A 26,565-nucleotide genomic window follows, 5' to 3' on the forward strand; every position below is an offset into this window, starting at 1 on the left:
GCCAGTAAGGATTCAAAAGATTTGAATACCAGGATTAAGAAACATGACTCAGTTGATACCTATAGAACACTACACCCAACAGCTATAGAAATTCGTATTCTCTTTAACATACAGAGTATTTGCCCAAACAGGCCTAGTGATGGGGCATCAAGCAAGTCTCAAGAAATCTCAAACAAATGAAATCATACACAGCATATTCTGAATACAGTGGATTAAGCTAGAAATCAACAACAAAAAAGTAGAAAATTCGCATGTACCGTCGTCCTTTGGTATCCATAGGGGAATGGTCCCAGGACCCCTTCCCAACAGATACCGAAATACAAAGATGCTCAAGCCCCTTATATAAAATGGCACAGTATATGCATATACCTATGCACAACCTCCTGTACACTTTAAATCATTTCTAGATTACTTATAATACTTAATGTAAATGCTATATAAATAGTTGCCATTGTGTGACAAAATTCAAGTTTTGCTTTTTGGAATTTTCTGAAAAAAAATTTTTTTCCCCCAAATATTTTCGATCCGTGGTTAGTTGAATCCGTGGATGCAGAACCTGCAGATACGAAGGGCTGACTGTATATGGAAACTAAGCAATTCGCTTCTAAATTACACATGGGTCAAAAGAAATCACAATGAAATTTAGAGCTAAATATAATGAAAATATGGTGGGGGAATGTATTATACCAGATATCAAGTCCAATAAAGCTATGAAAATTTCAGACAGTATTTGCACAAGACATGTACACACAACATTTTTTGCCCAAATCTGGGAAGAATAAAATGGATAAACAATGGTAGTTTTATACAATGAAACACTATACAGTAATGCAAATGAATGAATAACAGCTATGTGAAAACACAAGGATTGATTTCAGAAACATAATTCTGAGAAAAGAAGTTGATACAAAAAAAATGCTGCACGATATATATATATATATATATATATATTTCTACAGAAAATTAAAAAACAGGCTAAACTAATCTGTAGTGTTAGAAGCCAGCTCAGGGGGTTACCTATGGGCAAGAGGGAAGAGTCAGTGATGAAGAGTCTGAGAGGGGCTTCTGGGTGCTAGTTATGCCAAACAAGAGGCTCCCTTGCTGATAACTCACTGAGTTGTACACTTCAGCTGTGTACTTTTCTGTATTCATGTCATAATTCCGTAAATAAAAAGAAAAGATAGAAAATGATATACTAGGATGACACCTGCACCCCAATGTTCATAGCAGCACTGTTTACAATAGCCAAAACATGGAAACAGCCTAAATGTCCATCTACAGGTGACTGGATAAAGAAGATGTGGTATATTTATACAATGGAATACTACTCAGCCATAAAAACCGACAACATAATGTCATTTGCAGCAACATGGATGCTCCTAGAGAATGTCATTCTAAGTGAAGTAAGCCAGAAAGAGAAAGAAAAATACCATATGAGATCGCTCATATGTGGAATCTAAAAAACAAAAACAAAAACAAACAAACAAACAAAAACAAAGCATAAATACAGGACAGAAACAGACTCATGGACAGAGAATACAGACTTGTGGTTACCAGGGGGGCAGAGGGTGGGAAGGGATAGACTGGGATTTCAAAATTGTAGAATAGATAAACAAGATTACACTGCATAGCACAGGGAAATATACACAAAATGTTATGATAAATCACAGAGAAAAAAATGTGACAATGAGTGTGTATATGTCCATAAATGACTGAAAAATTGTGCTGAACACTGGAATTTGACACAACATTGTAAAATGATTATAAAACAATAAAAAAGTTAAAAAAAAAGAAAACGATATGCTATACCACCACAAACTTAAAACTTGAGATCTTCACTTAATACACTGAAATCCGCTTTCTACATTAAGCAGTATTCTACATAATTTTTAATGACTGCATAGAATTCCATGATATTGGAGTGTCATATTTGAACTACATAATTTCCTATTGGTAAGCATTTAGACTGTTATGAATTTTAACTGGCCTCATTTTAAAGAAAGATGTACAATCAGAAGAAACAACTTTATTGTAATGTCTATGAGCTAAGATTTTGCTTTATCATTCACTTAAGTTTTTTTTTTTAAAGATTCCTTTTCTTTTAGTCTTAAAATTAATTGTTCTTAAAAAGTATCTATTGGTCATCTAATCAGAAAGAACTATAAATGTAATAAAAAAAAGACAAATATTGAAAATTCTCCTTTTTATTTTAATATAATCAAAACAACCCACAAAACAACAAATTGTACATGATACTTTGATGTGTGTCATATAGTTAACGTTAAACAAGCCTACTTCTGTCCTTGACCTTGAGGAACTTACAGGCTAAGATAAGCAAAGGAAACATGAACAGTAAATAGCTCTGAAGAGCATCTGAAATTCCAAATGTTCCAGAGACTTTTCATTCAGAGAAGGTGGCAGTCTTCGTCCTTGTGACTCCAGTTAGAGCCTTCATCATCACTGTGACGCTGCTTCACTTAAGCCACAGTTTTCAACTGTGGTGCACAGCAGAGTCATCTGGCCAGCTCTTAAGGAACCATCAATGCCTGGGCCACATCCCAGACAAATCCAAATGAAAGGTCTTGAAAGTATGGGACTAATTGGTAGCTAATAATGGCCCGGTGAAAATGTTACTTATAGGCGTAAGTGCTTGCCCTCTGGACACTGTAATATACAAGCCAGTAAGATCCTGCATGAGATGTTTAAACACATACCTGTGCTTGTACATCCCCCTTTTCAGCTAGGAACTGGTAATACTGAATCAGATCTTCTTCTAGCATTCCACTGTTCATTCCCGGATTTTCCACCTCGTCAGGAAGCCGTATTCTCTGTACTACTGAGCCTCCCGTCAGCGAGATATCACTAGCAACTGAAACAGGGACAAAGTAATAATGGGGATGAAAGTCAGAGGGATTGTCCCAAGGAAGTACAATTCCAGCTGCCAAATGCTGAGACACCATGTTAAAGAAAATTGCCTCTGTGGTAGTCCATAGAGTACAGAATCAAATCTATACTCAATTCAGTTTTTTTACCTATGTAAGTGGAACCGAGAGCAAAGTTTTAAAAAGTACTCCTTAATCAATTAGTGTAAAGATAATTCCACTTGAGAGAACCAAAGTATTTCAAGTGGCACAATAAAAATAGATGTATAAAAAATGCATTCTGGGTTTTTGGTTTTTGTTTTTACTAAAGGGAAAGGCAAAAAAAAAAAAATAGGTACCATGATTGGCAACAAGACGATAATGAGTCAGTGCAGATTCACAGCTCTGGAGGACTCCGATGCCAGCCCAGTATCGGTAACCCTGTAACACAACTCCGAGTGAGAAGAGGACGTCTCACATGCTTCAGGGGCATTCTTGTGGGAACAGACAAATCTAACCAAATGCAGACTTTGCTGTCCTTTGGTCCAAGCACACAACCACCTCATTCACCCCGAGTTTTACATTCTGAGGTAATTTATTTAGCAACTTCAACAGCCAGATGACAGCTAAGAACTAGGAAATAAAGCGAGAGCCATCAAAATAGATGCCACCAACTTTACATATGCAGTGTGCGGGTCTACCTGTAAGAGAAAATTACTTAGGATCTTGCTTCAAACAGATTCCAGTCTTACTTTAGACACAATTTTAACAAAAACAGGTTATTCTTCCAGAGTAGCTCTTAAAGCAGCACAGATTAGCAGCATAGGGAAGACAGAAGACTACCAGAAACGAGCACAGTAATTCCAACAATAAGTGGCTTCAGAATAAGGGGGAGACAGCTAGTTATAAAGAGAAGAAAAACAGAAAGCAGAGCTCTCTGGAGTCATTTAGCACAGACTCAAATAACTTTACAAACCTTAACAATTCTTAGGGAGTAACTGTAATAATAACATGTACAACACTTAATGTTCTCACTATTTAAGAAGCCACTATTTAAGAAGACTAGTAAATAGTTTACAAATGATTTCTGTCAAAAAATATTTCATAGTTCTTGAAAATTCATTGGAAAGGAACTTTTCAATTACTGTTTGAGGAATAAACGTCTCTGGAGATTAAACAAACAAGTGGGGGAAAAGCCCTCAAAATTAGTGAGGAATGTTTCAGAAAGTCAGAGAAATGGCCTTGTTTTTCACTTACTGAAACTTCTTCAGCCTTTTATCTCTGTAACAGGACAAAGTCCGAGCTCCTTGGTGTGACGTACAGCTGTTTACGTGAGTCCTGTCTCCCTGTCCTGCTGATCAACTACCCGGCATTGTACTCGCCAAACTTTTTAGCTGCTGCTCCCCTCACGAATATCTCCTTCAATCCCTCTCCTTCCAAGGCCAGGGTGGGTCAGGTGCCTTTTAGGTGATTCCCTGACCTTCTCATGCTGTGCTGTAATAATCTCCTTACTTGTGTCTCCACTTCTAGATGGAAAGCTGGGATGGTTGTGGCCTCACACTGTATCTTACTGATCTTTGGAATCCCAATGATAAGTATTCGGTAAGTATTTTTGGAATACACACAGGGAAAATTATCCGGGATCTACCCAGTTGGCCAGAAAACTAGGTTTTCCCTCTTTGTTAAATTTCATATCCCATCAATGACCAGGCCTGTAGACTCTTTCCCAGATTTTGGACTGGTTCTCTGCTTTCTGGCTCATTTCTGCTCAATCTATTCTTTATTAGGAACATAGTAATGTGGGTCAGAGGTCAGATGATTCACCCAAAGTCAGTTTATAAAATAGAAGGCAGGTTAAACACCTCAGCAGGAAAGAATCTGGTGGAAAGAGTCTATGCTTTATCACTAAGCCATTTAAGCGATCAATGCTATCAGATAACACATAAGAGATACTCAGTAATGGATTTTATAGGACACTGAGTCTTTGTATAATTAGTCCTTCATCAATTTAAATGTAAAATCTGTCATAAACTGATCTAAAAAATAATTCTGACAAACAGTTCCAACTTACAGAAAACTGAAAAAGAGCCATTTATTGGATCTCTATTTTAAGGGCAACCAGCCAAACTAATTTTAACCAACAACTGTGGTCTCTACCAATTTCCATCCACATGTAGATTCAATTGTTGTATCCATTAACAAGAATTCGAAGGACATTCTATTAAATGTTTGGTCTTAATGAATGTAAGTAAATTTCAATCATGAAAGCTAGAAAAGTTGTGGCCACTTATAAACCAAAAATTCTTCTGCTACTCAATGCTATTAGCTTTCCACTTAAGTCTTACTTACCAAAACCATGTGGGCTATTAGGTTGCCACCAAGAGCTCCAAAAGTATAATATACAAGGGCCTGTGAAAGAACAAAAGGTGCTTAACTGAACATAGGCCCATATTTACCCAAATCAAATTGTAGTATGTGATACAGTTTTAATAGCATTACCTTTGCCTGACTTGAATTGACACCAAGCCCAGAAGCATAGAGAAAGCCAAGCGCCTGAAATAAAATGATAAAAGTCAGAATTTTTCCTTTGGTTTAAGTCTATCTAAGATAGACAGTTTTATGAACCATGAAAAGATGCAACAATCTTTAAATGCTAAAAGAAACGGCTTAAGTATGCACAACCGTGGAATTAAAAGGCCTCGGAAATGGATTCAAATTTTACAAATTAAACAGTGAACTATAACTTAAAACAGGTAAAAAAGTTTAGCTTGAAGATCAAAGACAATTTAATAGAACATTAACTAGAAAACCAAAGCTGAGCACACTTAAATATGACTTTCACTTGATTCTTGATGAACAGCTACCATGAAAACAAAATCTCCTATGTCATTACATTAACATAGTATGTATCCATGTCAAGGGGGATACACTATGAAAATGGGTAAGAAATAACCAAAAAAAAACTATCCCACGGATAAAAAGAGGCAGCAAGGGGCCAAGCTGAAGGGGTCAAGGGAGAAAGGTCACTTTACTGTGCTAGAGCTCACACAATTTTCCTTAAAAAACCCAACTTACCAAACAGTGCATCAATAAGGTTCTACCCATGCCCTCTGAGCATCACCCCTGATGACGTGAACGCATAAACTAAAGCTGGAAAGGCAAGTGCTATTCTCATCAAATTCCATCAGCTCATCTACATTGCCCAGCCTCCCTTGTAGCTAGGTAGGGCCAGGTGCATGGGATGTGACCGGAAGGGATGCAAGACATTTTCAGGACTGGCCCTTTAAAACATCCCAAGGAATCCTCCAGCTTTCCCTGCTCCCTTCATGATGGCTTGGAAGCCCCGTGCTCCAGATCATACAGCTACATGACGGAAGCTGCCCCTGACCCCGAGTCACCATGTGGAAGAGAGGGATGCAGGCAGGAGAGCTGCAGGGAACCTGGCATGAACAAGAAATAACTCTGTTGTGTGAAGCCACTGTGATCTCAGCGCTTTGTTTCATCAGCTAGAATTAATTAAGGGGGAGAGAGCGCTCTGTAGTTTATAAGGCACTGTGGCATTGTAAGGTTCTTTTATTAGAGAGAAAAGATGCCTTAAAAGTAAAAACCATTCCTCAGAGCAGAATGTGTCTGAAGATAAAGAATACATGTGTGAATTCTATAGAAACTGCTTTATGTAAAGAAGAGGGGGGAAACGCTTTGAAAACAAAGAACAATTAAGATATAACCTCTTTATAAACCAAAATCAAGACTACATAAGAGTTGCAGACTGGTTAGGTATCAGTCCTATCGAAAACAATGTTGGCCTGTTATTGTTTGCATAGTCTGAAAACAGGCTTCCTCCACTATAGAAATTCTCTCTTAAGTTCAAGTAAATCCCACACCTTTGATAAATCTTTATTACTGAAGGCATTTTAAATAAATGTGGTAGCGTCTAAAAATACAAGTGTCAATCTTACCATTACTAATGGGGAATCAAGTAGGTATTATGCACCAACTGACGCGATGCCATATGGAATCAGAACACTGTTTAGCTACAAATATTTTACTTGAGTTCATCAGCCTTTAGTGAGATCCAGTTTTTGGGAACATAGATGATGAAGACACAAACTAAAGGACACCATGAGGAAGCAAATTGACAAACTGAGGTAGAACATTCTGCAGAAAACCTGGCCCTAACTCTAATACAGGGAAAAAAAAAAAAAAAAGAAAGGTGGGGGTTATGCTAGAAATAACAACCAACTATAAGTGTAGTCCTGGACCAGATACTGGTCTGGACAAAACAGGTATAAAGAAAATATTTTGGGTCAAAATGAGTATTTTATGATGTAGAAATTCCCTGGAATGGAAAGGTAAAGACTGTTGACTGAAGAGAGCAAGTTACGTAATAGTAGGCAATGACTTTTTTTTTAATAAAAGGTTGGTATTTTACTTAATACCTTTTTAATTGAAGTATAGTTGATTTACAATGTTGTGTTAGTTTCAGGTGTACAACAAAGTGATTCAGTTATAAACATACGTATCTATGCTTTTTCAGGTTCTCCATTACAAGTTATTACAAGATATTCATTATAGTTCCCTGTGCTATACAGTAGGTCCTTATTATTTATCTATTGATATTTTATTTTAATGAAGAATTTACATGAAGAGTAACATCTAGAAAGGTATACATGCACTTACATATTACCAGTGCTTATGTCTGGGGGGGTACATATATGATGTTTACTTTCTTAGTTTTTTCAGTTTGTGTTTCTAGTTTCCCATAATGGATATGCACTGCTTCTATAATAAAAACTTTTTTTTTTTTTAAAAAAACACCAAGATTAACAAAAGTGGAGCACCTGACCTTTGGGAAAAAACGCAATGCTGAGTAATTTCAGATTAAAAAACAAAACAATCACCTCATGTTTCATTCTCTACAGATTTAATTTGGAAAACTACAAATGTAATTTTGGCAAGATGCCTTAAATGACTATAAATGTCCTGAAACCAAGGAAAAAGATTGTCCAAGAAGATTGGTAAAATGACCTGCCATGAAATTAATACTTACAGGTATCTTACCTTCCAGTCTTACTCGTTAAAAGAAGTCAGGGCAACGAGAACACCATGCTGTTAAAATAAACTAATGCTGAGTGTGGAGAGATTCTTTGTCGAAACTACACTTACAGTTTGTCCCTTGGGAGAGCCTTCCTCAGTCAGTTTCTCAAACATCTCTTTAGCTGCCTGGATATTCTGTGTCAGGTAATCACCAAACAAAAGAGCATACGACACTCTCTCCAGGGCCTTGGTATGGTTCATGCCTGCTGCCTTTTGAAGATACCGGTATGCTCTTTAAACATAAGTAATGAAAAAACAAATTAGCAATATACTGGAACTGCCATTGAATTTTTTTTTCAAGATCTACTAAAATGCAGCATAATTTTCTTATTCTATAGATTCTCCTTGATATTTTATTTTTACTAGTGTTACTTGTATACATAGAAAATATTTTGCCAACTTTTGTTTTGGAACTGTAATAATATGGTGTCCAGTAAATAATTCAATGATAACCACTACAATTGTCTTTTAAAATCTTTGCACACATGATAACTAAAGTCAGCTGAGATTAAAGGGACATAAAATGTTAGAGGACAATGACATGTTTTATGTTCTTTCATTCCTAAATTCTAGACTTTGTCTACAAGAAAATTATAAAGCAAAAACAAAGCCCAGAAAACACCTGACAACAATTCCTTTTGTTTGTTTTGTGTCACTTCAAATTATGAGTAGGATATGTATTCCTGGCTCTGAGAAACTACTACAACTTAATCAAATGTTGCCATTTGCTCACTGTTCATTCTTTGATCAGTATTTATAACCTTTGTATCCTAACAAGCTAAAATCTGATAAAAGCAATGCCCCTAATGTCCATATATCATATTAAGCTTTCTTATAATGCAACTTAAGAAATCCTTTGTCTCTAGCAGTGCATTAAATTAAAAAAGTACTTATCCATTTATTTCAGTAATGGCCTGTCTTGGGGGGAGGATGGGGCTGGGCGTGCTACCTACTCTCTTTTTTGGCTTTTCTTATTGCTTCCATTGAGGATTTTCATTCCAGTTTGGTACATCATTTCTGCTTCCTGCATGTGCCGTCTTTTGGTAGCCTCTTCTTCAGCTAAAAACAAAATGTCAGTTGCATTTATACAGATAATTCTGCGCTAATTATTTATCAAACATCAGTATGTAATTTTTCTTTTGGGTGGTCATGTGAACACAAATTTTTACCATTTCCAAATGTGACTCTAAAGACACATGGTTTTAAGTGTGGCCTTTTTCTGACAAAAGGTAAGACTTAAAAAAAAAAACAACTCATTGAAATCACTTTCTTTCAGAGAAAGCAATATCAACCTGCTTTTGGAGGGTACTTTTCTGCTAGTAATTCTAAGTTTTTATATAATTCAACTAAAATTTCAGTAGGAGCTTATGTTATATAGGCCAAGGTCAGCGAAAAACAGAAGGACAGTAACAAAAACTCAGAAAAATACTGCTGTGGTCAAAGGACACTTCAGCCTCACCTGAAATGCTGTGTACCTCTATAAGGAGAAAGTATTTGATTAACTACATTACAAAAAAATTAGTAAAAAAAATTGAATTTTATTAAAGATCCTGAATTAACGTTCAAGTTCTCCACTTTTTCCCTTTGCACTGATACAACGAAAATCACAGACTTGCAGACAAGTCTCAAAAATATTTTGCTACCGTAATATGCAGCATTTTAACAGAAATCTAGAACTCATCAAGAGACATCTGAGTATTTCACTAGGACTGGTATTTATAGAAATAGAAGTGAGTTCTTCTTGTAACACGAAAACAAATCTAATGTATTAAATTGTAGTACTTAAATCATACTGGCCCTACATCCAAAGATGGACTACATATGATGTTATCTTCTAGGAAAGCCTATATATTAGAGCCATTATTCTGGAAGTGTTATTTGGTATCAAATGAAGTATGTTCAAAGCTATCTGTTGTTCTTTATTAGTTAGAAAGTTTTTCCTAAAAACACAGCTTGCCTTTAGAGGTCAGCCCCCTGTAATGACACGAACACTTAGGACAGTTAAACATACGATATTTGTCAAATGTTACCCTGGCATGGTGCATTTTGCTCAAAGTACTTAAAAAAGGTATTACCTATTGTTCTTTAAACCACTATTAACTTTCACCCTAATGTTCTGTTTCCTTTATTGCCAGATACGTTTTACATTAATTAATTTAACAGCCTGCCCAAAGGTTTTGAGAACAACTCACGCATATCAATGGAAAATTTATTTCTAAATAAGGCATGAGTGTGATGAGCTGTCCGAGTGACTGCCTGGAAGTAAGTGCCCTGTGTGCTTCCCATGCTTACTTCCATTTTTTAAAGCTATAACCGTGTCATCAACGCTGACCACTTCTGATCAAGATGAAAAATGGATTGCTACGAAAGGCCTTTAAAAAAACTGCAACCGGAGACAAAAAAACAAAGTGGACATGCCTCCTTCTGAGCAACACTTACTTTCACAAAAGCCCCACTTTTCATCTGCCTTGTAGTCATAGGTTGTAGCACACCACAGTCTGCCATCTTCCCTCCCATCTGACGTACATTCATCATATTCCTTGTCCAGGAACAGAAAAGGGAAGTGGCAGGGCTCCCCATGTGCTGTGCCTTCAATGGCGGTCAAAGCTGGAAAGATAAGAAAAAAAATCTAAACATGAAAAGCATCTCTGGTATTCATGGCTTTAACTGTCAATTTCAACTACCAGAATCGAAGACACAGATATATGATTTGGAACGGGGGACATAAAAGAGCCAGCACCAATTTTCAAGGACGATGTGAAGGTGAGTCAACTTTGAGCATGGGGAGCTGACTACCCAGCTCTGTATCTAGCTCAGAATTTCTGAAGGTCTTGAATGTTAAAAGTCTACTGTAAAACTCCTGCCCAACTAATGAGCAAAATATAAGGCAAATGCAACTGAATCAATCCCACTGCTCCAGCACAACTCTCCTTTCTTCTATCTGAATGCTGTTAAGTCAATTTCTTCGCTAATACAAAGTTATATGGGGAAAATGCTCCCCCAGGCAAAGTTAATCCCTCACACACTCCTCTGTGATCCCACAGCATTCTATTAGAGTACTGATCATAGGCACTGAGCTTTTTTCTTTACCATACGCCAGCTCCCACTAGACTCTGAGCTTGTTAAGGGCAGAGACCATATCTCTAATTTGTTCTTTAAGTTCTTTCTGAATATCACTTAGGTGCTGGGAACTATGTCAGGTGCTGGAAATGAGGTGAAGCAGAGATCTCTGCTCTACAGAACTTACTACCTAGCAAGGAAGAGAGACATTAAACAAAAGTGTGATTGATGCTACGGAAGGGAAAGCCTCCCTGTCAGGAACTGAAGCTGATTTACGTTGAACCTCATGGATGTGTAGGAGGAGATGGTGTGTGAGGTGCTTCAGGGTGGCGTGGGGAGAAACACTGTAGACAAAAGGAAAAGTGTGTGTTAAGAATCAAATGAAAGAGAGCATGGCACACTAGAGAAAACAAAAGGAGTTCAGTATCTCAGAATACGTAGTTTGAGTGTCAAAGTGGACAAGAGAAGAAGCTAAAGAAGCATGAAGAACCCAGACTAGGGAGGTCCTGACAAATCTTACTAGTGAATTTGGATTTGACTCTGAGAACAATGAAAACTCACTTAAGAGTTTTAAGTAGGAGTGACATGCTCATATTTATACTTTACTTAAGAGAGAGGACAATGGAATGCCAAGCCGGATGCAAGGTGAGCAGTTTAAAGGTTGTGACAGTACTCTAACTGAGAGGTAATGGTGGTCTGAAGAGGACAATGGAGTGAAAGAAGTGGATGTACTCAAGTGATGCTAAGGTGGTAGATATGGTGCTACTTACTGACTAGATGTGCAGATGAGAGGAGAGAGGAGTCAAGGAAGGCTCCCAGGCACTAGGCTTCAGGAAGTGAGTAGGAGGCTGTCCTTACTAAGACAGAGGACACTAAAGCAGGGGCAGGCTACTGGGGAGGGATGAAATGGATCAGGAGAGAGACAAGTTCCGCTTTGCTCCTGCCACATTCAAGGTGGCTAGACAAAACAAAACAAGCGAAGATGTCTTAGACATCTTTTCAGTTGTAGCCAAAGAGAAAGTTCTCCAGTTTACAGATATATATGAAGCCAAGAGTATGCATAAGAATGCCAAGCGAGAGGTGTATGAGGAAACAAAAGAGCTAGGCCTGAGCCTAGACTCCGACCATATTAGGTTAAGAGTAAGTACACACATATCAATGTCCACTGGTTGCTTTTACATGGAGAATTAAATTAGGCAACAGAGCTTAGAAAATAAGAGTATAGATTCCGGAGTCAGAACACCTGATTCAAACCCTACTGATTATTAGCTGTGCACTTTGAGTAAGTTATTTAATCTCTTTCCTTATCCATAAAATTATTTGGAGATAAGTTCCTTATCTACAAATAGGGATAACAGTCCTTTCTGCATAGACTTATTTACAAAGGTGAACTGAAATAATACAAGGGATTCATCATGGTGCCTGCACTTAAGGTAGTAAGAGTTTAAGAGATGACAACTTCTATTATTATTAACGGCACATCTGCTCTGAAAGGCTGGAAAATGTATGCTCCTTCTTTCCAGCGTGAACAAGAATACATCCTAAGACTGATTTGAAAATTATTTTCAGTAAGTTATGAAAGGCAAATGAATTTCAAATGGTTTATCACCAGGTAAACGCCATTCACCCTCTTGGTAATCACTAACCAGAGGCAAATAACTTCTTCATGTTTTCAAGAAATGATCTTTAATACAATGTTTAAGCAAAGCATCCTTTAGCAACAACCTCAGAAGGGTCATTTTGCCTATAGAATCTGAAAAAGGCACTCTGATGCACTGCTTTGGAAAGACAATACCTGTACAACTGCTGTTTGTAAACTTGAATTTCAAATTAAATAACATACAATGGTTTAAACAAATATTTGATTTTTCTACAGTAATAGAAGTTTTTGTCTTAAAAGGAACAGCTTGTTATAAAAATTTTAGTTTGCCAAAACTTATCCTTTCTAAGCTGTTCAAATACATGAAAGAATTATCTCTCTTGCGATGAAGCTACACAGTAAAAAAGAAACTGGAGAGAACCCAAAAGTTTTTGGCAACGAAAGGTTTTCACCCACTGCTGATTCAGCACTAACTTAAAGCAGGAAGAATCCCCAGGGTACACCTGCTTCATCAATTTAGTTAAACTGAAAAATCTTGGTCAAAATAATGTGTTCATCAGTAAGTCAGTATAAAGAAAACTTGCATCTCTTAGCTATCTTCTCCAGGCAAAATCACCATAGGGAAACTGCTATTATCTTTTAAACCTGTTTTAAAGTCTTCCAAAAGTTACTGATTGGGACTTGCCAGTTTCAAGTCTATTATCTCAAGTTGATATTCCTCACAATAGCATTAATTTCAGTTAATTTTCTTTCCATGGAGGAATTCTGTAAGAATTTCAAAGCTATTATTTTAAAACCACCATGAAAACAGTACCAGTTTTAAAAACAATGGTAATCACTGTTCTTACATAATGAGGCTGACTGATTATGCAATTCAAGTTAATGATAGCCAGTAATCAAATCTGATACTTAAAATGAAAAGGGGAAAAAAAATGCATCACTATGTCAATTCTGCACCTCCATGTAAAAATTCACATTTTATAGATAAGAGAAATCATATTTTCACTCAAAAATAATGACCTAGTGTCACAGTCTACTTAGACTTTGGGTGTAAGATCTTTGACTTGTGGTATATGAGAACTTAAAATGATGAACAGACTGCTTTATATTTAAACTAGTAGAAATTTGCTCTTGCAAAGTTTAAGAAAGCCAGAAAGGTTTTTTAAAAAAAAACCAAACTGAAACCCTACCGAAACCTGTAACCCTTCAGCACTGGCCAGAATATGGGTAAATGGGAATTTTCATACTGTCAGCAGGAGTGAAAAGAGGACATTTAGGAGTATCTGACAGAACTGGAAAGCTCCATACATCTTTAGATCCTATTTTTTCACTTTTGGGCTGTTTACTTACAGAAATGCTACCACAAGAATACAAAAAGGTTAAGTCCAAGAGAGTATTTGTAAATTGTCATAATTTAAAAAAAAAAAGCCAAAAAGAACTCCAAGGTTCATGAAGAGTAGGTTGGCTGAATCCACTACAGAGCACTCATTACACGGGAACCTGGGCATCAACACAGATGGATTCAAAGGTCACTAGAGAGCAGCGTGGACAGAGCAGAGGGTAAAGGCTGAGTCTCGGGGGCAACCTTACATTTCAGCATCAGGCAGATTCCGAGGAGCCACAGCCCAGAGGAGAAAGCCTCTTCAGAGAAAGGGAAAAACTGCGTGAGGGGTCCGCTAGGTGAGGACCAAGAACTGTCCAGATTCAGCAATTAGAATGTGCTGAAGGAGAGTGGATTTTGTGGTCTGGAGGGGACCAGGGCCTTGCTACACTCAGATGAGAGGATGGGAAGAGAGGAAGTGACATCAGTGAACAGAGACAACTATTCTGAAGAATGATGCTATACAGGGGAGTAGAGAAGTGAGGTGCTTGCTGGAGGGGCATCTGGAGCCAGGCTTTATTTTATTTTTTTTTTGAGTATCAGATATCACACTATGTTTGAAATATTGATGGAAAGAAATCAAGAGTCTGGACAAAGAATGTCACCTGCCACTCAGTAAACAAAGAATGTTGCCTGTCACCAAGCCATCAGCCACTGCAGCTCCCCAAAGGTGTGCCAGGAGGGGAATTCAGAATGGAGAAAACTAGGATACTGGCCCTAGATAGTTAAGATGCACATCTAAGGAATAATTTTAATGAGCCCAGACTCTTGCATCTTCCCAAACATAGAAAAGCACTACAATTATTAACTTGAGATGTCTGTCTTTTTGTGATTAGCAGCAATCTTTTGATGTTTTTTGACTACAAGCTTTTTTTTCCCCCCAGCAAAAATTCATATATATTTTGTCTCCTCCCTCACCTCTTTGGAACAGCTTCTGTGAGCTATCTGAGGGGCTGCCTCTGGAGTATAATTCTCAGTAAGTTCTCCAAATAAAACATAACTCGCAATTTTTATGTTGTGTGTTTTCCTTCAGTTGAGAAAACAGCATAAATGTGGCTAGAATGTTCAACAGGTACTGAATTAAATGTCCTGGAATACGAATACTCACATCTTTTCTTACTTTTAATTGTAAAATCAAAACAAAAGAAAAACAAAAACATCAACTTCGTGATCCATACAGACAGAAGCAGGGAATTTAGCTTTGCAAATTTCTTGTTTTAAGAGCTTTTACACTGCTATTTAAGACTGATAATTATATCTGTAAGTTTAGATGGGTATTCTGTTAATAAGAAGACTATTTCATCATGCTGCTTGTTTGAAGCAATCTTGTATTTCCAAACATACAGCAGCAAGTAGCATTTTAGTCAAATACATCTGTGGTCAAAAATAGTTGAAACACAATTATCTAATGTTAAAAAGGCATCAACCCCAAGACAACTGTTATACAGAGTTCAGCAATTTTAGTAAACGTGAAGATAAAAACTCAATCAACCAACTAACCAACATTAAAAATCCCTATAGTACTAGAAACGAAACACAAATACAGATGATTTAAAGCAAACCATATTTGAGATAAACTAAATGTTGTAGATCAAATAAAGACATATTTACCATCAGCTGAGAAATATGGTATAGTATTCTCCAAGTGAAAACACCAATTTTACATAATTTGCTACAAGAAGAATGCTTTTACCCAAGGTTGAGAAATACTAAGTACAGCTGAGAAATTACATATGTTAACGAAGGAAGGACAAACAGACACACGGACCATATTAAGGAAGGTACTGCTTTAAGGATCAAGATGTATTTTGCAGAAGAAAAACAAAAGGCAGTCCTATGAAGAAGGAACAAAACCTTAAGATAAGAGTTCATACAAACTCAGTTCTGAGAGAAATAACTAATCATTTAAAAGTAGAAACAGAAGCAAGCACTGGCCCATGTGCCCAGAAGAAAGCGACAAGCTTCACAACACTTAGGTGTCAGGCACCGTGAAAAGCCATATAGAGTGAAAACTGCTCAGGGAAACTGCTATTTAAGAACAGTGACTTTTGATAATGGCTTTAAACGAGTTCTTCAAGTTTCAAAAGCCCTGGTAAAGCGCTTCTCCACAAGGATGTTCTCCTAAAGGAGTATCCTTCTTTACAACAAAAGAAAATAAAAGAAATAACAATAACAAAAGAAATCTTTTCCTTCAAATCAGAAGGCCAAGGCCTATGGTGCCTTAACCACCTATCTTCTTAGTCTGAATATTAAACTCAGTTTGTTTATTCCCTGTCACCCTCATGCATGTAACGATGAACCAAAATGCCATCCTATTACTCAACCAACTTTCTTAGTTCAGAACCCAATTTTAAGCATGTTTAGTGAGTTTAAACTCAGTTTCTTTTGTGCCATTTGAAACAGAGCAAGATGCTGGTTATTTGATTTAATTTTTCTTTTTCTTTTTTAAGACTATTAGGATAGTGTGTTTATTGCAGAAAAGATAATCCAAGCACTGGGAAAGTATAAAAAAAATGAATGAAAAATCAGTCATCATTAGCTATCACTGAAAATTCTCTTTTTCTCCAGAGGTAATGACTGTTACTGGAAAAGAAGTACATCTTTTTTTCCATGTGCAAACATAAGGGGGGGAAAATGGCTCTCTTTCACATAAGGGATCTTGATGGTTAATTCTGCGTATAAACTTGGCTGGGCCATAGTGTCCAGATGTTTGGTTAGACACTATTTTGGATGCTTCTGTGATGGTGTTTTTTTGGACGAGATTAACATTTAAATCGACGGACTCTGAGTAAAGCATATTAGCTATGGGTGGGCCTCATTCAATCAGTTGAAGGCCTAACAGAACAAAGACTAACCTCCCCTGAGCAAGCGGGAATTCTGCCAGCAGATGGTCTTCGGCTCTATTTCTCTGGAGAACCCTGAAGTATAGGATCCTACTAAGTGGATTACTTACAATGTGACATTTTCATTTAACACTGACATCCCTCCAGGTGGCAATCAGTGCAGATTGGCTATCAATTCTTTAATCCTTTCCTCACCTTCTGTAGAGCTAGGGATGGTCAAGTGGTAGTTTTGGCAGTTCTACTCCTGACTTCTGCAGGAGGCTCCTGCTCCTCTGATGCAGGCACCGCTTCTTCCCAAGGACCTAGGACCTGGAGGTGTAGCTACCATGTGTGACCACCTGGGACAAACATGATGATGAAGCCAGCTTACTAAGGAGAATGAACAGGAGAGAAAGGAGCTGGAGTCCTTGATGGCACAGGTCCTGAACCACGTTATCTATGGAGCTCTGGTACATGAGCCAAATGAACCTCTGCTCCTGCCACACTGTTTGATGGATTTTTCTGTTATTTGCAACAAAACTTGTTCCTTTTTAAATGACTATGAGTATCCTATAGTCAGGAATACTATAGTGTAATCATTCCCCTCTTGGTAGCCTTTTATTCATTCATTTTCAACAAATTAGTTTACTGAGATGATATGCAGAAAATAGTTGGGACAACAGACATGACTATTATCCTTTGAAAGGTCGGTGCTTGGCTGGCATCTGGGAACCCTGACTTGGGGAGAGTTCAAGCCACCCTAATTCTAGTGACTCACTGGGCCTAAACTGCTTGTACAGACAATGTGGTTTATGCTCAACATCTGTTTTCCTTCTGGGAATCTGCAATTTTGGGAGATGCCAGGCAGAGAGTGATGACATGACTAGTCACCACAAAAAGCTCCAGGCACTGGGTCGCTAATGAGCTTTCTTTTAAGATAGCATTTCCTGTGTGCTATCACTTATGCTAGGGGAATTAAGTGTGTCCTGTGTGACTCCACTGGGAGAGGACTTTTGGGAAATTTGCACCTTATTCCTGCAGACCCACCCCATGCTGATTTTGCTTTGTATCCCTTCGCTATAAAAATCATAGCTGTGAGTACAACCATATGCTGAGTCTTCCCAGCAAAGCACTGAGCCCAGGGATGGTCTTGGGGACTTCCAACATCACTTGGATCAGAAGTGGGATTCCTCAGAATAGCCCTGACTCGCTGAAAGATGGTGAAATTTTGGGAGAGGATGGTTAGGGGGCCGGGTATGACGTATCTTTGCTGCCCAGATGATTGTGGAGTTATGCACGGTATGCAGTGGCAGCTGAGCTGCTCTCTGCTGTGAGAAGTGAAAGTTACCTGTGGAATCTGAAAATAATACATCCAGCTCCTGGAGAGCAGGCTTGCTGGATCCCCCACATGCTTTTGGCCATGCTGGCTAACGTAATGCCTTTGGGTCTTGCTTTCTCCTCCAGATGGGAGAGGAAAGGGCCCCCAAATTCCCAAAGGTGAATAGGCCAAACCTGTTTAAAAGTTTGCATTGCTGTCTTCTCCAAGTGGGGTAGGGGTGGGGTTTAAACCAGGTCCCAAGGCTGGAGCAAAATTTTAGATAATCCAGAAAGGAAAAGAAAAAAGGGGGGGGGCGGTAACACAGTTTTTTTTTTCAGCCTAGCTGCTGCTGTAGTACCTCCCCCACCCCTCCTCCTCTGCAATCCAGCCTGGCTCTTCCCTGGCGGCTCTAATGTTAACACTACAAACACTGAATTTATTGCTAGGAGTTTAAGTATATTTGCAATAAGAAGAAAAAAAAAAAAAGAAAATTTCTTTAGTGACTTCATATTGTGTGGCTATGACATCCGGATGTATGGTAAAAATGGATATAAAATGTTAAATGCTTGTAATTCCATACATGCCAGAGGAATCATCCTGATCAGGGGAAGCTGCAAAAAGGAAATGTGTCAGTGGGACACAACTTCCTTGCTTTTTGTCGCCAGTGGGCGGGATGGAATTTAAACTCTTTGAGTACTAGAAACAGAACAAGACTGTAACTGATGAGCTCCGCTATGGAGGATACGGATTTTTGCTTATTGGAGCCTCTAGAAAAAGGGAGACAATGAGAAAGAGAGGTGATCTACAGATGGAGATATACTTTTAGAGTTTTAAAAAGCAGGTTTTAGTTGGCTAATCAGAGCTTGTGGAAGCAGAGGTCTGTCCCTTAAAGACTGAGGTGCAGGTCTGTGAGCGGGTTGAGTTTAGACTCGAAGACTGACAAAACCAGTCATAGGAAAGTCTTGTCTGCCACTTGGACTTTCTGGCCTCCAGCATCTAGGCTTCACTGCTGAAGAAAAACCTCTGGCTTTTCTAAACTTCTGAATTCACAGATCCTAATTGCTTAGACTTGATTCTAAGCTAAAGCCTGATGCCATCCAGCATAGGCTTCCAGCCTCAGTGAGAGCTGTGCAGAACTGAAAGCAGGCATAGGCTTGTAAACATAACTGACACTCTGACCTCTGGACATGAAGCCACCTCTCTGTGGGGCTCACCCTGTGAGTAAGTCACAGCTGCCTGGCAGGACTGTTTGGGTCCCCTACAAATGCCTGTAGGAAAGGACTTGTTCCTTGATGGGATCATCTGCAAAAAGCTGCTGACTGCCTGCAGAGTTCTGATACAGAGACTGACCACAATTCTTCACTTGAGACTATCATTGAAAGCTGCAACTGGGGAGAGGGTACATCACAGCAACTGAGACCTCTGATTTCCTCCCGGACAGGCTGGGCCAGCTCCCCATCCCCTCTAGGACATGTCTTACTGGGGTCGACTCCCTGTGCCTGGGTCTCTGGAGGAGCTGCCATTTGCAACAATGAACTGATACCTGCCTCTGCTTTCCTCGCCTCTCTCCTGCTGCACACACCTTAGTCCAACTGATGAGCTGTCTTCAGAAAGCGGTTGATCTTCTCTAGGCTGTCCACTGGATAAGAGATCAGGGTGAAAGGGATGGGAGGTTATGTAAAACCATTCTGAAATTTTTTGGAAATTCTGGAGTTTTGTCCTGACCGATCTGTGAATATGATGTTTTTCAGGCTCAGCTGTGTAACTATGTTTTCCTATGAAGATGTTTTGTACCTCTTTCACGCAATTGCTCAAGACAAAAGATCTGGATGAGAGCAGGGGATGACTGAAAAAAACATAAAATTACGGTTGTTGAATGGAAACACAGATTTTGCAACAATCAAGGAAAATAAACCAAAACCCCTGCACCTGGAGAGGCACAAGGGAGGGGAGAGGGCATTACGATCTTCGTTTTTTGCAACTGTGTCTGGAAGCTTCTCCTCTTCCTGAAGGAAAACTCTCCGTGCACCTTTCCAAGCTGTTGACAGTGCTTTGAATTCAGACTGCTGAGCCTACGATCTACGATCACCCCTGGCAAGGCTGACTGTGGGGCAGCAGGAGAAGACTGAGCCTTCCACACAGAAAACCTCCAGATGCTGAGCACATTCATGAGGTGGATGAACTGTTGTCAAGGACAACGAAACTGAACTGACTGGTAGTCCCTCTGAAACCAAGGACTGACCTAAATTATTTGAATTGGGCTGGGAGCTGTAGGAAAAGACGCCCATGGTGGAAAACCACATCATACTTCCCAACTAATTCATGCCTTGCTGGGGGTGCCCTAGCGATTGTACATTCTGTTTCTAGGGGTTCTCTGGGAATCCCCGATAATTTCTTCTTGGACTGTACTTCTGTGTGTGCACCCCAATTATCACCACACTGCCTCAGCCCTGAAAGGCTTTCAAGTCAGCTTCAACTTACTGGCCAGACTTGTACTGGGCCTGAACTGATGCTCAGGGCCAGGTAACAGTGGTTAATACAGAAACTTAAGGCTACCTGCTTTTTAAGATAGCCCTTTCTGATTAATGGGATTTGTTCTCTGGTTAAGACACATGAAGAGCATAACTGCAGGTTACTCTAACTCTGCTATCTATCTGGGTCTTATCGGTAATACTTTTAGTATAAACACAATCTGGCCAATGACCAAGGGAGTATGCCATGTAGAGAAGAGTGAACCTAACAGGCCTAAACGTCTGTCCTTGAAAAGGCCTCCTTCCAAGGTTGGCCCTTGGCTTGTGCCTGGGAACTTAAAGTTTGGAAGGGTTCCCACTATCCTAACTGTTACGAGTGACTCATCCCAATTGTACCAATGATACGGTTTACGCCGAACACCTGCTTTCCTTCTGGGAGCCTGCAATTTTGGCATGTGACTAGCCCCCATAAAAACTCCAGGTGTTAGGTCTCTAACAAGTTTCCCCACACACTGCCACAATTCGTTGCCGGGGAAGTGAAACACTTTCCCTGTGGCTGCCCTGGGAGACGACCCCCGGAAGCTCGCATCTGGCCCCTGCCAGACTTCACCCCATGCACTTTCCCTCTGCTGATTTTGCTTTGTACTCTTTTGCTGTAATAAATCATGGCTGTAAACAGGACTATGTGCTGAGTCCGGTGAGTCTTTACAGAGAATCATGGCTCTCGAGGGTACAGTCTTGGGGATCCTCGACACAGCTGGGAATAAGTGTGAAATGTCCAACAAACAGCAGAAGGCAGTGGGGCTGGAGTCATGACAGACAGGAGGTCAGATAGGGAAGGGCTTGCTCACATAAAGCCTTGTTTGGACTTTATTCTGAACAGGACAGGAAGCCACTGGAGGTTCTGAACAGGAAGGAGGATCAGTCTGGCTACCGTCAGATAACTGGCATCAGGGGAAAGGGTGAAAACAGGGACACCAAACAGGGTGTCCTTATGGACAAGAGACCCTTAACTGCCCTTGGGTGGGTCAGGAACTGCTTCAGAAAAGGGAAACTTAAGTTTATCTTTAAGGATGAGTAGAAATGTGGACAGATTGGGCAAGGGGGTGAGGAAGGTATTCCCAGCGGTGGGGAGAACTGGTATGCCCCAGTTCTGATGCAGTGGGGACTGCGCATACACAAAGTCATGCATGTAAGTCGTACTAAGCTTTTTCATGTATTAATAATACATTAAAAACAACTTTAAATGAAAAGAAAAAAAACAAGAAAAACTAAAACAAGAGAATCTAAATATTTCCAAAGTGGTTGGTATGACCACACAGAGAACTGCTGAAGTGATCTTAAAACACATTATTATAAATCACTAAAATATACACTATGAACAAAAAGAACCACAAAGAAATCTTAAACTGCATTCAGTTGTCCTGTTGTTAGTGGTAAGGTTGCCATTGTTATTTTGAAACTATGTATACCTTATTTTTTGTTTGTTTGTTTGATTAAAACAATATAACATTCATATTATTAGGTCCCATAATTTTCAGCATCAGGGCAAGGAGACACAAACATAAAAGAAGCAAAACCCCCAACATACAGAAAGGACAAGCGGCAGAGCTGAAATCCATTCTCTCCTTTCACTGTCCAAGAAACAGAGAGACAGACGGTGGCATGATCAACTCATCTGAGAAACATGCTAACAAGAGGCCTCTTGCAAACACACTCACATATCTACCACCTGGAGAGTCTTTACTTGGGTACTGCTTTAGCAGGATGGACCTGGTTCACTTGACTGCTTAGTGTACATAAACCTAAGGTTTAAGTATTTATCAGGTATGATCTCTTAGAAAATATCACACAAGACATGCAGTTATCAGGGAATAAACTGGAGATGTTTCATAACTGAAATAGCTCCCTTTTGTGGAAGTGACACTTCATATGTATCCTCATATGTTAAAATCTGGGCCAGAGTGCATCCCAACTGAGACAAGACAGGACCGGGGAGCAGCTCTGGCAGTCACAGAGCTGTGACTTGTGTCTTGTGATAATCATATCTTTGAAAATATTAGTCAAGTTTGATAATGGGTAAGATCTCTGATTCTTGTGAGTCCAATTTGTCAGTCTGACCATTTGTATAATCTCACCTGTAATATTTAATTTGAACTGGAATAATCAATATGAATGTTACATTTCCTAACCATAGCCACCAAAAAGGTCTACCAATAATGACAACTCAGTTGCAATGCATAACCCTGGTGTCTACATTGTAGCATCTAAAATACAATTTCCCACTAAAAGGAATCTGGGTTTCCTGGAGAAATGGCTGAGATTCATTTTTGGGTCAGGAAATGTGTAAGATGAATTTGGGACATCTTGTCCTCCCTGAAAAAAGTTTAAAAGTTATCTATGATTAGTCCTATGATTATACAAAGGAATGAACCTAAAGGGACTCTCAGTAGACAAAAATGGAATAATGTGAGCAATAAAAAGAATGATTGCAAAGAAGTAAGACATAGATGTATAAAACCCACGGATTTGTAATGATGCTCAAAAGCAAAGCAAAGCAAAACAAACAAAAACAGAAACATAATCACTGATCTCCTTTGGAGGTTGCTAGGGCACAAATTATTATTTGAAAATATTTCAAGGGAAAGAGTCAAGCACTTATCCTCTGTATGGACTATATTTCCAGGTAACCAAATAGTTAATGAGGCAAAGTCCTTCTTTGTAAATGAATCCCCAGGTAACAAATGCAGAAGGAATAATGTTAGAAAGTCATCACTTTGCAACTTCTACTGAATTAACGGATCCAGAAAACAAATGAAATGGTTTCCAAAACCTCTAGGTGAAAGGTCAATGAGGAACTTTCGAATGGCTGGATCAGGCTGACACCACTCAACTTCACTGATCAATCACGAGAGGTGGCACCATCAGATACCATCTACTTCCCAGGTAGTGCAGCGGGAAGTATACAACACTGTCTACGAATACACTCAATACAATATAGAACTAAATCTACCCAAACCTCTGGAGCTAACTTCCAGTTCACAGACTAGACAGCAGATAGTGGAACCAGCTCGATTACAAGGATATGACCAGCTAGATCTAGAATGTGGGAAATCGTATAGCACAAAGGACATTCTTTGTTTAACAAATAAAATGACACTTAAAAACAAGGTGGGGAGAATTGTTACAGATTAAAAGCCTAAAATCTTAGTGTGGATACAGACTGAAACAAACCAATTCCAAATAGCCATTTGAAACAACTGGGAAAACTGAGCAGAGTCTGGGTATTGGGCAATAAAGGAATAATAGCTAATTTTGTGGGTGTTACAATACTGTCGTATTTTTTGTTTAGTTGAAAAAAAATTCTTACTTTTAGAGATATGTACACAGGTAAAACAATGTGGAATTTGCTGTAAAATATTCCAAGAAAAAAAATAGGAATAAATGTGTGTGGAGTGGCAGAGACGAAACAAGAACCAGAGTGTAGGTGGCTGTTGAAGCTGGGTGATGGTGGGTACATGGGGGTCATTACATCCTCTACTTTTGTGCGTGTTTGGAAATCTCCAGAATAAAAAAAAAAAAGGAGTGGATAAAATAGTAATACTGGGCAAACATTTTTAAATTGTAACACACACTTGGCTGAGGTAGAGGAAAAGGAGTAGTTTCAAAGGAACTAATCAGATTTACTTTTCTGAAGAACAATTTAGCAATATGTATCAATTGTCCTTTAAAATTTTATATTTAGTCCAGCAAATTTCCTTTCAAGAATTCTCAGAAAATTTTCATAGATGTGTACAAAGATACATTAAAAATGACCTCCCAGGGGAAAAAAAAAATTGTTAAGGTATATTTACATGTAAATTTCTTTACAGCCATTAACCATCAAATTGTAAAAGAATATTAAATGATAGGGGAAAATGTTCAACTGTTAAGTGCAAAATGCAGGCTGTAAAATAGTTTATAAACATTTTGAACCAATTTAGTCTTCTACATATGTAGAAAAAAGCCTGAAAGAGTATCCTCCATGATGTTAACAGCTGTTATTTCTAGTTGATGGGATTAAGGTATTTTTAATTTTAAAAAATGGTTTCCTACTCTCTAGTATAAAATATTTATAATAAAAATATATTTTTAAAAGGTAAAATCTGGATCAATTCTTGAGATTGGCTAATAACAGAAAGGGGGTATGGCAGTGATCTTTGAAATAATAAACTAAATGACAGAAGGGTGGTGGGACAGTGCAGAGTGGACACATTAATAATTTTTAAAAGGGTAAGTATTTAAGCACAGTCTATTGCGAGAAAGATCAAGTTGTAAATTTAAAAACAGAATGTGTCAAGAAAGTTCTTGAAGAGGATTAAAGTTTTTAAGTAAGCTTCAATTGGAGAGGGATAAACACCTAACTCAGATTACCTAGGATGATTGAAAAGGTTATTGTAGTAAAAGTCCTAACACAATTCTGAAAGTAACCAAAGCAGTGTGTTAGACAACACTTACTGTCTCAGTTTCTATTTTGTGCACCACCCTGACAGACTGTTACATACTGGAGTCCAAAAAGGAATGTTAGAATATTAATACAACACAAAAGCAATTTTGACTATCGAATTCAGCTTATATGACTTGGGTCAAATCTGTTAAGTGAATAACTTTTATATCTTAAAATCTAGAAAATCCTGTAAAAGTACACTGTATATATTACATGCGGTAAGTAGTCAGTAAAATAAGACTTGTGCACCTTCTACACCTGCTTTAAAATTTCAGTTGTCTCCTTCCTAAATCAGGCAAAAGCAATCGAAACGTCCAGACTACCTGGTTTCCGTACTTTCGTTGGGTCTTCATAGTCCTTGTTTTCTGGATTTGGAGAGTCTAGAAAGCTGATTTCTTCTGTGACACTTTCCCCTTCTTGGCTCTTGAGGCCGTCTTCCTCTTCTTGAATAGGTGATTCCAATTCTGATTCTTCTGAATCAAGAAATATCTGGCCAGCAACTACTCTGCCTGCTGGGCTATGGTCCTTCACTGACTCATCTGACGGCAAAGAAGTCTGAGAATATAAAGTATTTTTAGTTTCCAATAGAAACAAGCCTTCCTCCAACCTAATCTGACCTAATCCAGATGTATCTACTTCAGCTCCTGGAGTGTGTCATCCTCACTCGCCTCTGTAGACTCTGGCGTGTGCCCATCACTGCCTCCATCACGTGTCTAACCCTGGCTCTTTCTTAAGATTTCAACTTAGATGTTACCTCCTGCCCCAGGAAGCCTTCTGTAATTCCCAAAGTCTAGGTTAGGGCCTTCCCCTACTTGCTCCCAATATATCTTACACTTCCCTGAATGGTAGCCCTGTACTGTAACTTCCTGCTTCTTTTTTACCTTCTTTCTAGTCTAGAGATCAAGGATCATAACTGATTGGTCTTGAGTATGTAATAATCCATTTTATTCATTCAATCAATCAATTTAAGTGCAGTAACTCAAAATACATATATATATATTTTTAAAAAACTGATATAAGTGGAGACAAATGGCAGAGATTAAATCTTCAAATTTAAAAACTAAAGGAAAAAAAAAGAAAATCAATCTCTCACTAGGCGGTAAAAATATAACTGCCTTAAGGTTCTTCCACACACACACATATACAGAGCACATTTAAACTGAAATCAAACCTAATAACCAATACTCTTAACAGAAATATTATTCTCTCTCCTATAGTTCAGTGATTTTTTTTCCCCAGAAGAACTAGAACTAACATTGATACCAGCTCTCTCTCTCTTTTTTTTTTAAATCCAATTCTGTTGCTCAAAAGATGCAGATTCCATATCCCTTCTAAAATACATAATTCATGCTTTTAAACTGGTTATCAAACACTGGTCTATGCAAATTTGAGTACACACCTTGGAATCTAAGGATTCTTCTTGGCCACCTTCCTCATCTGTAAAGAAAATGTAAGGCTACTGAGTAATT

At 38.5% G+C, this 26,565-nt stretch overlaps 1 protein-coding gene across 1 annotated transcript in view; it reads right to left on the bottom strand.

Annotated features, from left to right (window-relative positions):
* SEL1L (SEL1L adaptor subunit of SYVN1 ubiquitin ligase) overlaps positions 1-26,565 on the bottom strand; it is a 51,276-nt gene that overhangs the window by 19,410 nt on the left and 5,301 nt on the right. Inside the window, exons 2-10 of the mRNA XM_006206132.4 lie at positions 26,496-26,533; positions 25,420-25,651; positions 10,398-10,565; positions 8,912-9,017; positions 8,028-8,190; positions 5,361-5,414; positions 5,211-5,270; positions 3,221-3,302; positions 2,715-2,869 (exon numbers count right to left, since the gene is read on the bottom strand). Coding sequence (XP_006206194.1) covers positions 2,715-2,869; positions 3,221-3,302; positions 5,211-5,270; positions 5,361-5,414; positions 8,028-8,190; positions 8,912-9,017; positions 10,398-10,565; positions 25,420-25,651; positions 26,496-26,533 — 1,058 coding nt within the window. The remainder of the gene's footprint in view (positions 1-2,714; positions 2,870-3,220; positions 3,303-5,210; positions 5,271-5,360; positions 5,415-8,027; positions 8,191-8,911; positions 9,018-10,397; positions 10,566-25,419; positions 25,652-26,495; positions 26,534-26,565) is intronic.

This window comes from Vicugna pacos, chromosome 6 (genome assembly GCF_048564905.1).
Source record: "Vicugna pacos chromosome 6, VicPac4, whole genome shotgun sequence".
In the NCBI taxonomy this organism is placed as follows: domain Eukaryota; kingdom Metazoa; phylum Chordata; class Mammalia; order Artiodactyla; family Camelidae; genus Vicugna; species Vicugna pacos.